Below are 14,804 nucleotides of genomic sequence, written 5' to 3'. Positions count from 1 at the left end.
CAAGGGGCCTGAGAGGGGACTCAATCCCAGAACCTGGGATCACAACTTGAGCCAAAGGCAGACACATAACCAACTGAGCCACCCTGGTACCCCTCAAATTTCTTTCACAGTGAATTGCTTTCCATAGGATTATCTTCTTCTTGATTTGTAAGAGACCTTACGATAATAGCCACATTCATTTCATGTGTTGAAAATATTTACTCCATTTCCCCTCAAAAAATGTCATAAATTTTCATAAACTCATAGCCACATCTCCCTATCCAAATGCCTCCCCACTCTAAACTATCCTCCACTATACCAAAGTTGTATTTTTTTTTAAAGTTTATTTATTTTTAGTAATCTCTATACCCAACACGGGGCTTGACCCCATCAAGAGCCACATGCTCTTCTCACTGAGCCAGCCTGGTGCCCCAACCCCTATCAAATACATTGTATTTAACAACTTCTATGATGAAACTGATAAACTGTCAAGGTCCTTTTAGCCTCATTTCTATGAGGCTAATACACTGCCACTCTCTATGGTAGCCACCACAGAATACTTAACAGAGAAAAGCTCATGAAATATTAAAAAAAAATTGGTGTTCTTTCTTTAAGCAGTGTTATCTTCTACTCCCTCAATCCAAATTTTTACCTCATTTATAATACCCCTTAAACTCTTCAGGTGGGGGGGTGCCTGGGTGGCTCAGCTGGTTAATCATCTGCCTTGGGCTCAGGTCATGATCCTGGAATCCTGGGACAGAGCCTGATGCACTAGGCTTCCTGACTCTGACCCTCCCCTGTTCCTCTCTCTCTCAACTAATAAAATCTTAAAACAAACAAACAAAAAAACCCTCTTCAGGTGGAGTAATTGTTTCTTTCTACTGTACTTTATACATGCCTCTATATATAAAACTTAAACTCTGCATTTTAGTATTATGTACCTCTTGGCAGAAGGAAACATCTTAATGCTCCCAAGTAAATGTTTGTGTAATGGATAAAAAGATACAGTGACCTATACTGATTAAATGTATTGATAAAACTCATGTATTGATGAAAGAACACAAGGAATCAAAGTATCAGATGATAAGATACAGACAACTGGAAGGATGTATAAAGATGATACATAACTTATTTTTGCTAGCTTAAAACAGTAACGGAAAAAACGGAAAAAAACGTTCACTGAAAGAAACAGTATTAACACAGAGCTAACAACAAGCAATAGTAAGTATGTTTTAGTAAACCAAAGTAGGTTGAGATTAATAAATGGGAATCTGTGAGCTTTATAAACTGTACTGATTAAGTCAATTTAAGGCTTTATTAGCTAGTGTAGGAAATTTGCTCATTGAAGTCCACGGCTGTTTTTACTTTTATTACCTTCAAATCCCAGTGCTTAAACACAGACAAACCTTTCTGTAGAGGCAATTATCCAGTACTAACTACATAATTTGTTTGCAGATAGTTCAGGCCCTCAATCTGTTTATCTTTCTAGAGTGAAGTCAATTAGGTAGCCTCAGGCTATAAAACGGCACTGATTCAAGAATTAAACAACCCAGGATATCACCACAGGTTCAGCACTAAAATCTATGCTTATTTCTTCAAGTTTCTTTTTCCTTTCCTAAGAGAACCTTTCACAAGAGCAGTTAGCCAACAACTTCCAGATGTAGTGCCTTTGAAACAGTGTTCCAGATGAGGCCACATAGCCCCCAGGTAGCTCCAGGATTAGGGTCCAGCCATTTCTTCTCACTGAGGCATTCATCTACAGTCAATTCCCTGTGTTGCCTGGAATTCCCCAGAGCTTCCAGAGTCTCTCATAGCTGCCCCATAGTTGGGAATCTCTTCCTATTGAATCCTTCTTCCTTGTCTCTTTTAACAGGTGTCATAGCTGAATCATAGTGTGTCTACTCGTTTCTCATTAAGCTCCAGAGATGATATCCCACAACAAATCTCCTTCCCTTTTACCTCTATCTTGGCATCTGCTTCTCAAAGGACCTCAACTGACATACCAACATAACCTACTCTCCACTTTCAAGGCCTACTAAAATCTGGCTACCATATACTGCCCAGTATTTTGCCATATGTTTACAAGAATAGTGTCTGGGCATTTAATTAGTAAGTTAGAAACGAACTTTCATACTACAAAGGAGTGTAGATTAGAAAGTTTCTTCAGACTAAAAATTCTACCTCCTTTGAGGTTTGAGCAAAAATTAATTTGGTTTAACCAACTAACCAATATTCAACATGCATAATCTATCAAAAATACTTACATAACTGTGTTGTCATCCACTAAGATATCACAACCATGAGCAGGACACGAAATAGTCTGAAAAAGATTGAAATTTAAACTATGTCTTCATTCAACAAATATTTACTGAATGCTTACCACTGCCAGGCACTTCAGTAGGTTGAGAATACCTTAACATTCATAGGATGTTAATCGTCTCCTTTCTATTAAAGGAAATGGATATGTGTGTTTATCACAAGGTAACTAGAACTGCTGACCTGAATAATTGGTTTCTCAATATAAAACTTGAAAGGCAGAAGCAAGACACCTGACAGAATTGCTCAACAAGTTTAGCCTGATACATACACATCTTAATGCTGCTGTGAAAACATTACCTGAACTGTATCTTTAAGTGGACTGCCACATTGTAAATAGAAAAAAAAAAAAGCCTTCGTTATCTTTTAGTCTTAATACAGAAAAAAAGTTCCCCATGCAATTCATAATCAAGGATGCTTCACCTGTTTATATTTCTGCAAGGGTCTAAACACTGCAGGAAATTCAACAAAAACTAAAAATCAAATTGGCATCTTTACCTGTCCCATGCCTTCCTCCATTATTTTGGTAGTTAAATATTCGCTCCAGCACTGCATACAAAACTTATGTCCACATTCAAGGCCAGTGAAATACTGCAACAAAAATAATACATGGACTTTTAAAAGACATTATCAGAAAAATCACTATACATAGTGACTCAGTCTCTATTAGGTCACATTTCTCATTTTGACAAGACTAGCTGGGCTCCTAAAATAAACTTCTTGGTGGTGAAACTTAAGACATGCAAATACAATTAACACAAAATAACCTAATTAATGAGCAATACATCTACAGTAGATATTTATAATTTTTAGGAAAGGCAGACAAGTTCGTATTAAATATAAGAATATGTCACATACCAATAAGCATATGAAAAGATGCTCACAATCATTAGCTATCAGAGAAATGTAAATCAAAACCACAATGAGACAGGACTTTGCTCACAGGACTGCTTCAAAAAGATAATAACAAATGCTGGTAAGGATGTGGAGAAATTAGAACCCTCATACACTGCTGGTGGGAATGTAAAATAGTATAGGTGCTTTGGAAAATACTGTGGCAGTTTCTCTAATAATTACACATAGAGCTACTCATGATCCAGCAATTCCACTCCTACGTATACGCCCAAAAGAAACGAAAACATAGCTCCAAACAAAAACTTGTATACAAAAATACTCATAGCAGTATTATCCATAGTAGCCCCAAAGTAGACACAACCTACATGTCCATGGACTGACGAATGGATAAACAAAATGTGGAATATCCATATGAAAGACTATTATTCAGGCATAAAAAGGACTTAAGTACTGATACATACTATAATGCAGATGAGCCTTGAAAACATTATGCTAAATGAAAGAAGCCAGCCACAAAAGATCACATATTGTTTGATTTCCACTTATACGAAAGGTCCAACAGGCAAATTCATAGAGAAAGTAAATTAGTGGTTGCCTAGGGTTGAGTGGGTTGGGGGGTGGGAGTGGGTAAGGGGTAGTGACTCTAGGGAAATGAGATTTCTTTTTGGGATTATGAAAATGTTCTAAAATTTACTATGGTAATGATTGCACAATTCTGTGACTATACTAAAAACACTTTAAATAAGTGAATCGTATCATATGTGAATTATATCTCAAAGCTGTATTTAAAAATGATACACAAACATAGACTTCTGAGTTGCATGAAATGTAGCTTACCTAGATAATCAATAAAATCTCATGGAAACCAAAAGATTTATTCGGATAGCTAAGAATAATAGTAACATTTGGTCTAATCTTGTATTACCTGCATGATATGAAATATTACTAATTTGATGGATAGTTAAATGGAGTCCATTATATTCTATAATATACAAATAATAGTCACTAATTTCAACTAAGTATATTTTACAATATTTACTCTAAATTATTTTTAAATGAATAGGTAATACAGACTCATGGTTAAAAGCAACTATTTAATAGCATGAGTTTAGGGCACCTAGGTGGCTCAGTGGGTTAAAGCCTCTGCCTTCGGCTCGGGTCATGATCCCAGGGTCCTGGGATCAAGCCCTCCGTCGGGCTTTCTGCTTGGCAGGGAACCTGGTTCCCTTCCTCTCTCTCTGCCTGCCTCTCTGCCTACTTGTGATATCTGCCTGTCAAATAAATAAATAATTTAAAAAACTAGCATGAGTTTATGCTGAAAAAATAAGTCTCCCTTTCAAAAAAAAATTTTTTTTTAATTTATTTATTTGACAGAGACACACACAGCGAGAGAGGGCACAGAAGTAGGGGAGTAGGAGAGGGAGAAGCAGGCTTCCTGCTGAGCCATAGGTGGGGCTTGATCCCAGGACCCAGGGATCATGACCTGAGCCCAAGGCAAACGCTTAACGACTTAGCCACTCAGGTGCCCCATCAAAAATAAACTTTTTTAAAAGATTTTATTTATTTGACAGTGAGAGAGTGCACAAGCAGTGGGAGCAGCAGAGGGAGAGGGAGAAGCAGGTTCCCTGCTGAGCACAGAGCCTGACATGGGGCTTGATGCCAGGACTCTGGGATCATGACCTGAGCCAAAGGTAGACTCTTAACCAACCAAGCCACCAAGGAACCCCTGAAAAATAAGTCTCCTTTATCCCCATCCTTGTCTTCTACTTCAGGGAAGTAATCCCTATTTCAATATCTTGCATATTCTGCCAGAGATGTTCTAACATACACAGCTACACACACACGGTAAGAGCAGTACACATTCTCACCTTGGTTAATTATTATATAATAGATTTCTCACATTGTTCTACATTAGTACACATGGGTCCACCTTTTTTTACAGTCTGTGTGAAGGTACCATAATTTATCTAAACAGTCCACCATTACTATGCTACTGTACTGGCTATATGTACATCATTGTGATCATGCAAATGTATCTTGGGACAAACTGGTACAAGTGATATTATAACAGGCATACATTTACACTTTAATTGATTCTTACCAAGCTTCATTCAAAAAGGTTGTAGCAATTTATACTGTTCCAAGAGAAACTGCCTTCCCAACAACCCTGTCAACATAGTGTATTATCAAACATCTTGATCTTTGCCAATCTAACAGAAGATTAAAGACTATATATTTCTTTTTCTGAGCACTCTTTTCACCTATTTCGCCCATTTTTCCACTGGGTTTATTTTTTTCCTTAGTGATTTAATGGCGGGGATTTTTACCTATTTAGAAAACTGGCCATTTAGAAGCACAGAAAATATTTTCTGTTTCAAATCTGAATGCTCACATTTTGTTGCCATGAAGAAGCTCTCTACTTCTATGTAGCAAAGTCTATTAGTTTTAAAATTTCCAGCATCTAAATTAACTAACTTTAATATAAAGAGTTAGGAAGGAATTTAAGACTCTAGTCGAGATGGCAACCAAGTTGTTCTAATACCATTTACTGAATTCACTTTATTTGAAATGCCCTCTTCTACAATACACCAAATTCCTCTCACATGTATCTGACTCCATCTTATTCTACTGCACTGATTATTCTTGTATTTGGTAGGACTAGTTCCTCCTTACTCTCATCAGTCTAGTCTTCTTTTTCAATATTTTACTATTATGCTACCTCTTCAAATAGTCAAGCCATCTTTTTATTTCCTTTAGTATTTAAAGTTTTCTTCATAATAGATCTTTCACACTTCTTGCCAAGTTTATTTCTAGCTCTTTTATTCTTTTTGTGGCTCATATTATGTGGTACTTTTTATTCCATTCCATTTTCTAGCTGTTATTTGAAAACTGCTCATGAAATTTCTGATATTGCTTATGACATTCAGATACAAATAGTAAGGATACAAAATTTTACACTATAGGACATCAACTATATAAAGAATGCCCAGAAGCAGACATGGGGAAAAATCTATCCAAGTCCTAAGACTAGTCTTATGGACAAAATGACATGGAAAACATTTATCCAGTTTAAAATGTGGTGCTAGTCAGATTGACAAGGATTCTAACTCACTCATAGAACAAGTGAAGGAAAGTATTTTGGAAATCAATATTCTATTAAAAAAAAACAACAACAAAACTAGGAAACAAAAGAATCTATTCTCATTACCCCCAGTTGGCAAAGGAGATCTGGCACAAACTTGTTGTCAGATCACCAGTGGAGAGAATCTGATTTTCAAGGATATAATGGGAAGGTGCATTCTGTGTAGGACAATTATAGCAGCATAAAAGATCAACCATTCTAAAATGTTTTATTCATAACTTAAAAACACATATACATCCTCATGTGCTTGTTTTTTTCCAAATATGAATACTTGATATTGAGAATTGGAGGTCACAATGGTTACCAAGTGATCACTGCAAGAAACATCTCTACCTTTGGAACTTCTAGATCAGCGATCATTATAGGAAAAAAAAAAAAAAAAAGCTTTTTAAAGGTCTCTTTTCCAATAATTCTAATTAGGTAACACTACCAAACAAGATAAATTAGAAAAATAAATCACACATGCATGTCTAAAGATAAATCAAAAACTAAGCTCTGGTACAAACACATTCATTGTGCTCCAGATTGGCATTATTATCATGGACTTATCTAGGTATCACTAACTGGTTCCATTTCCCTTTCCATCCTCCACCTTTCACATACCTATTCCTTTACTAGTTTGTGCTTACCTACTTGGGTCCCTAACTCAAGGGATAGGATTATCATCAACAAACTTATTCATAAATAAATCTGACACAGAATATACTAAAAATACATGAAATATTACTTAAAACAGAAATTAATGGTCCTTTAAAAAAAGAAACAAAAGCATAAACACTCTTACAGGGTTCATTTATCCCTGTCATTTTACACACCCAGCAACTAATATCAACCAGCAGTAAGAACATTAGGAAATATCTCTACTCCATCAGAAGTTGCTCATATAATACCTAAAGTTAAAGTCATTTTGTTTATAAAAACTGAATAATCAGGGCATCCGTTCCCTCATCCATAAAATGGAATGAGTTAAGAAGGGTTGGACTTAGATTCCCAGCACAAAGATTCAGAGGTGCCTAAAGGGTGAGGTATGGGAGGGTGGACTATCCTCAAAACTTTCAAAGTTGCCTTTATGTAACATGTCTGATTATTAGAATATACAAATTATTTACTTCATAAAAAGGGAGATATCACAGCCCAAACTATAATCCCTAGTGAAGTGGGGCTGTTAGCAAAGCTAGATCTTATGCTTTAATTCAAAACAACATTATTATAAAGGAATGACTGTTGCCAGGACTAAGAAACCCTTGAATTGGCCTCAACACGGGGGTGTGGGGGTATGTGTGTGGGAATTTATGAACTTTAAAAGTGCCCCAAAGTCTCAGGAAATTGTTTTTTAAAGAAGAGATCACCCACAATAGTTAATTTCGAAGTACTACAAACTAGTTATCAAAGCATTTATTTAAAAAACTTTTTTGCATATGGCACTGTATAAAGCCAAAGTTGCTTTCTGGGAGGATAAAGGTATCAGAGATATACATTAATAAAAGGCAAGTATCAGTGTTTGAAGAGAATGGTGGAAATTGAAACATGGAACTGTACAACAGAGATTTAAAAAAAAATCACTCATCAAATTAAAGCTTTAATGGAGTCTGATGACATTTACTTGCAGAACTGAAGAGGTTAAAATTATCTTTCTCTATTAGTCTAAACACCATGAGAAAAGAAGTCCTAATTTTATCACACTGTATTTTTCATAATGCTTGGCACAGTTTCTGTAATTTTTAACTTACTTTCCAATCTATGTTGCTGTTTGCTTTCTTGTCCTGTCATTTACATAGCCAAACTTCCTTTAAAGAGCAATTTGTTCATCTTTAGTGCCTCCATTTCCTTTCCCATCTTCAAGCCAATGATTCTTCAGCCCCTGCAGTGTGGCTTCTCATCTTACCATACTACTTAAATTAACTTTCCAATATCATCAGTAATCTTCATGTTGTTAATTCCAAATTCACTTTTCAAGTCTTTGAAGTTTTTTTGCAATGTTTTTATCATTCTTGGAGGTACATTCTCTTCCTCTGGTTTCTACATTGCTCTATTTTCCTGGTTCACCTAACTACCACACTTTCAGAGGTTATTTCACAAGTCAGTTTCTGTGGGAGATTCTCCCCAACCGAAAACTGGGTTAGATGTCTCTCTCCAACATGTTTCCACAGTATCATGACCTGTCAAAGTGTTTACCTTTCTTTCTGAACACGTCATTTTATCTCTTATCTACCCAACTAACCTGTAAATTATCGGAAGCAGGCATTATGTCTTTATTCTCCATTGTGTTTCTAACACTTAAAATAGTGCCTGGTACATTGAATAAACGAATAAATGAATAGTAAGTACTCTATCATTAGTTAAAAATTTTGCAAGCAAAATTTACAATGCAAATCTCCGGTCATGATTTTTCATTTTAATCTGTTAAAACTGTTAGACAAAACCAAGGGCACTAAGAAAGTTATAGGGGATATTTGTAAGCAGCTAGCTTCAGTACTCAAATTACATTTAAGATTTAAATGAGGGAGGAGTTGGTTAATAAAGCAGGAAGAGAAATGCCAGGGAATAAGGAAACCTGGTATAATCTGGGACAAAATTCTTCGGGTCTCAGTATTACCTCACAGAAACTTTAATGAACTACAGAAATGTCACCTGGCAAAGAGAATTTGTTAAAGACAGACAATAAAATGGTCAAAACATGAATTTAATTATTTTTAATAGAAATGTTGATTTTTTTTTAAATACACAACCTAAGACTGATTTAAAGGAGGGATATTATACAATTCTCAGAATAGGTGGCATATGAAAGAATATCTTACTCATTTGAAAGATACGAATAATTCAGACCCAGTGACATTTAATAATTACACAAAAACAAATAGGATCAGGGCTATAAGCAAAACTTGAGAGTTTGGAAATTCAACTCAACGCTTTACCTACAAAGTTATTTTAACTCACTGTTTTATTTCTCTAGGAGTACTTAATTAAACTTTCTTTTAAAACCTCTTTTCTAAGCAGTTGGACGTGAACAAATTAGTTCTCTTCAAATGGGCCTCTACAGAGATACTATATATATAAACTTCTAAGAAAAACAATGAAAAACCTTCAATGTGTTAAAATATATAATACTGGTGATAAAGACTTTGTTTATAGTAATTATCAGAAAGAGGTGCTTAACTATTAAAGCAGAGAATATAAAAAAGACAGCTACTATAGAATTAAGCTATTTCTTAGATACCTTAAAACATCTTAAAGAGGTGAATTCCAAGTGACTAAATACATTATATCACAAATAGTATTTTCTTACAGTTACTAATAAAGTAAGGCCTTCATAGGAAGATTATGTTTAAGTCTAAAATTCTTTACTAGATTGCCTAAATTCAATAGGGCTTAAGGGGGATACTTTCACTCAATTAACTGGTCCCCGCGTCTCCTGCAACACTGTCACCATTTGCTTTATTTAAGAATCTCCATTAGAATGGATCTTTATAAGTGAAACTCTTCTGTTATGAAAAATGCTGAAGACATTTTATTAGTGTTTTGGATATTTATTTTAAAATGTTAGTTTAAATCTATCTTATTCTGGATGGAAAATAATTCTATTCACTGCCTACCTATTAAACAATTCTCCCATGATAATAAACTCAGAATAGATTTAGGTGTGTAATGACAAGCTGCTGCTTTAACAAGCAATCAGGAGAGGAGGGGGAAAGAATAAGCTCTATTCTTTCTCCTCCTTTTCTTTATCCTTAATATTCTGATAGGCTACTGTTTTACTACAATACAATCCCAGACTCCCAGATCTCCCTTTGCTTAAATAATTTAAATTGATTTACCCTCTGAAACAGAGAGTCAGTGCTAGCCTTAAACTACCAGATACTCACCGAGTTAGGGTAGTTCAAGTAGCAGATCTGACAAGGCATATCCTGTGCTGATGACCTTGTATTCATCTGGCGTGTTCGAGACTTTTTACTTGGATTAATTACATGACACTCAGCAAAGAGCTTCTCCAGGTTTCCATCAAAGTACCTGCATTATTTAAACAGAAAGGATGAGAGCCCAGCAATAGCACACTGTTAGAGCTCTCCAAAAACCTGATTTCTATAGGGAACAGCAATGAACTGCATTAAAATAAACCCAGATCATAACCTTTTTGGCTCAAAGGAAAGGAGGTGTATAGCTACAAACTGTAGCAAAACAGAGGGTGTGTGTGTGTGTATGAAAGCAGATTAAGTTTTTTGTTGATATTTTGGTATTTTTTACTTTGTTTTTATCCTGAGAAGCTAAGCTATCAGTATTTGAACAGTACTACAACTAAACCTTAAGAACGAAAGTTGTACTATCTCTACAGGTACCTTAAGGAAGAGTAATCGTATTTTAAAAGGCTAGGCTAATATTTTATACAAATCATTTCATTAATAATTTTAGTTATACCAGCTTAAATGTATTAGCAAGTAAACTACCTATAAGCATTGCTTACCCTACAAATCACTTACATGTGTCTCATTCTACAAAACAAATTTCATTTCTAAACATTTTTAAAAATAATTTTTAATTTACTAGCAAAGAGGAGGAAAGAGGAAACAAAGTGTATCTTAAAATGTTCTTATATCAAATAATCTATATACTTAGCTTTATATAAAATGTTTCTAAATGTACAGAAGTAGTTCACTAAGACATCAAGAGCATGGTATGCCACCTACTATCCACAGAGTTTCAACTGAACTTCAGATTTCTTGACAGACAGTGGCAAATACTAAGCACAGTATTTCCCGTTAATCCAGATGAGACATGGTTGCTGGCTTCCCAAAATATCATAATAGAATATTAAAAATAGAGGGAATGTAGAGAATATTTAGAATAAAGGGAAAAGCAACAGAGAGAAAAACTTTGAATCTGTGAATCAGTAAACTAACAAAAATATTCATGAAAAATCTGGTCAATTACTTTTTAGCCTAGAAAGCCTAGGTTTCAATAACTGCAATGTTCTTTGCATACAAACAAGAGGTTCTCAAGTTAAAAAATAAGTGATACTCAAAGGAGATTTCCAATTATTTTTAATGCAGGTCTTGTCCAGGTTTTGTGTCAAAGCCCTTACTGTATTCTCCAGGAAAATCACTCAGATGAGAAAAAAATCACATCACTCTCCCAAAACTAATAAATATCTCTTTATAAATAACGACAGAATGTTTCAATGAAATGATCAAATCATTAATCAAAATGTCTGTACATTATAAAAGGGGAACGCAAATAAAGTTGTCACTGATGACTCAGCTCATCAAAATATACAGAGAAAATCAAATGCTTTCCTTCTAATTATCTCTCAGAAAAGCTAAGATGTCACGTTTTATTTGAAAAGTAGAAAGCATATTAAGCTAACATTAAATATGAACAGGCAAAGCCATTAAACACCTTGCTTTTAGAAAAGATATTCTTGCTCAAAAGAGACAAACTTCTGCCATCCAAATTTAACTACATGAAATTAGTAACTCCGAATACTTTGGTGATCATTCTAGACACCATTCTATGCATACACAGCCAAAGAGACATGTGTCTATAATTTCATCTAAATAGTATTTACTCCAGATTTATAACCTCCAGTAAACAATATGTTAAGATATTTTTGTCAATGAACATTAGTTTTCATCATTGCATAATATTCCACTGTAGGTATGTACTATAATTTACCTAATCAGCCTTACACTAAGGGACATTTAGATGTGCCACACACAAATAATTCTAGATGAAAATCCGGGCCCATCTGACTGGGGGAAAGTATCTAGACTTAACTTGCATTTCTTTGTTAGTGAGGCTGAATACCTTTTTCTGTGAAGCTCTTACTATTAATTTATGAGTTCAGTATGTCAACAGAAAGGGTAACTGTCTCATGGACTACTTTCTCCGCCTGCCCCTCCCCGCCCCAGTTTCTAATTTGCCCTCAACCTTATTTAATGATGTTTAACTGCCACTTTTAATTTTCATGTAGGCATACTGATCATGCAACCCTGTTGTGAGTTCTGGATTTCATATTAAGCTTTACAAGATCTCAATATCTAAAGATTATAAAAATTCATCCATGATTTATTTAGGCTTAAACGGTTTCCATTAAAACTGTTGAATTCACAAAGAAATTATTTTTGTGTAAATAAGGAATAAAGCTGGGATTCCTTTCGTTTTTTTTTTTTTAAAGATTTTATTTATTTATTTGATAGCGAGATCACAAGCAGACAGAGAGGCAGGCAGAGAGAGAGGAGGAAGCAGGCTCCCTGCTGAGCAGAGAGCCCCATGCGGGGCTCGATCCCAGGACTCCAAGATCATGACCTGAGCCGAAGGCACCGGCTTAACCCACTGAGCCACCCAGGCGCCCCTCCTTTCGTTTTTTTTTTTAAAGATTTTATTTATTTATTAGAGAGAAAGAGAGAGACAAGCAGAGCCAGCAGCAGGCAGAAGGAGAAGCAGATTCCCCACTGATCAAGAAAAGGAGCCTGATGAGGGACCCAACACTAGGACCCCGGAAAATAGACCCAAGGTCAGCCGCTCCACGCAGGCATCCTGGAATTCCATTTCATTTTAATGTAAATGGATAACCATTTGCTGAAGGGTGTTTCAATTACCCCAAACACTTCCACCTACCTTTAGGTCTCAGCTTAACCTGCAGTTCCTCCCCACTGCAGCCCCAAAATTAGGTAAGGTTTACTGTATAACCTTCTAGTGGTACTTTGTACTCCTGACAACACTTAATCACAAAATCAACTCTGTAATCACCTATGTTTTCTCTGTTGGGGTGTAAACTCCAAAAGGATGACCTAATTATTGCTGTAGCCCCAGTGTCTAGAAGAATCTTATTATAATCATTCAATTTTTTTTTTTTAAAGAGTAACTGACTTAGAGTAACTTCTTAAAATAATCCACAGTAACAAATCGGTAAACAAACAAATTTGCTTTAGGCATATTTCAGACTATAATGGGGTTATCAGCTCCTTGAGCCACTCTAGAAGCCTTCAGAGAACTTTCAAATACTGCAGAGGTAAAGAGAACAGGGAATTTAAGAATCTACTCATACTGTCGGGCACAATTGGCCTAGAAATCTTTTCCTTTTAAGTTCCATTTTACAAGAAATTTAACATTTTAAAATTTTGTTTGTTTTTATTACCTACATGGTCTACCATGACTTGGTAATAGTTATTTGGAAATACTGAAACCTAATTTATTTTCACTAAACATAAAGTCAGTACTTAAGTCTATTTTTTAAGTTGTCAACTTATATATTGAGTGCCCTTATGTTACATAACCCTACACTTAACCCTCCAGTTTTGGTGGGAAATCCCTGCAGCTTTTCCTCGTTGATTATCATTTTATGTAATTGTTTCACTAATTACATATGTTGTTTCTACATTATATAGCCTTCCTTTCAAGAATGGTAAAAACTGGTTTTTTTTTGTTTCTTAACCTGATTACCTAATTACTCAGACATAACTCAAATACTTACTTTTGCCAAAATGTGCCACTGGCACTCCCCTCCCCCTAATATTCTTTATATTGACAGCATCCATTTCCTTCTGGTACCTGTTGTTATTGAAGTCTGTGGTCAAAATAATTTTTTTTAAAGATTTTTATTTATTTATTTGACAGAGAGAGAGAGAGAGAGAGAGAGAGATCACAAGTAGGCAGAGAGGGGGGCGGGGAGCAGGCTCCCCGCCAAGCAGAGAGCCTTATGGGGGGCTCGATCCCAGGACCCTGAGATCAAGACCTGAGCAGAAGGCAGAGACTTAACCCACTGAGCCACCCAGGTGCCCCTCAAAATAGTTTTTCTCATTTTATAATTAAAATCCTTTTTCACTGGTACATATATATATAATTGTTTTCTTTCTTCCTTCTTAAAATTTAGTAGTTCTGTAGGCTTTATCTTAGCATTCAACTTTCGCTTTTGAAATGCCCGTTCAGACTGTGCCCTGCTGGCATCGTACTCAGTCTTTGTTAATTTGTCCTCCCTGTCTAATTCTTTGTCCTTATCCTGTCCTACGTGTCTCTCTTTTCCATAGTACCTGCTTTGTTTCTTGCTGTTGCCAATGTGGTTTTAAATTGTGTGAGATTATTACTTGTCCCTTTTTTCTTGGTTTCATCAGCTTCCTTTTTATTTTGTTCTGTTGTTTTATCAATTCATCTTTGATGCCTCATCTCACAGTCTACATTTATTTTAATTTCCTTGAGAACAAAGAAGTTTTTTCTTTCTAATTATGATAATTTTATTAAGGAATACTATGCTCAAGAATATGTGTGGATTCTTAACATCCATACTTTACCTGCTCACTCATCCTCCCTCATGTGAAACAGGCCAAAATGAAGAGACTAATTCAGTGTGAAGCACTGCTGTCCAGGTATCTAGTTTAACCAGTTAAGACCTATTTCTCTCTGCTTCAGTAACTTAACCAAACAGCTACAAAGCTTATCATATGACATTGCTTCCCTCCCTTCCTGCAACTCTTGCCACCCACTCTTTTGAGAAAACCATTCCTTTGATGAAAATGAAAAT

General features: G+C 35.5%; 1 protein-coding gene across 1 annotated transcript in view; it reads right to left on the bottom strand.

Moving 5' to 3' along the window:
* ARIH1 (ariadne RBR E3 ubiquitin protein ligase 1) overlaps positions 1-14,804 on the bottom strand; it is a 117,689-nt gene that overhangs the window by 36,773 nt on the left and 66,112 nt on the right. The window contains exons 3-5 of the mRNA XM_032864992.1: positions 10,156-10,300; positions 2,794-2,886; positions 2,244-2,299 (exon numbers count right to left, since the gene is read on the bottom strand). Coding sequence (XP_032720883.1) covers positions 2,244-2,299; positions 2,794-2,886; positions 10,156-10,300 — 294 coding nt within the window. The remainder of the gene's footprint in view (positions 1-2,243; positions 2,300-2,793; positions 2,887-10,155; positions 10,301-14,804) is intronic.

The sequence above is a fragment of the Lontra canadensis genome, unplaced genomic scaffold, assembly GCF_010015895.1.
Source record: "Lontra canadensis isolate GAN:19392208 unplaced genomic scaffold, GSC_riverotter_1.0 scaffold28, whole genome shotgun sequence".
NCBI lineage: Eukaryota > Metazoa > Chordata > Mammalia > Carnivora > Mustelidae > Lontra > Lontra canadensis.
Note: the sequence above shows the minus strand (reverse complement) of the source record. Positions and strands in the feature narration are given on the sequence as shown.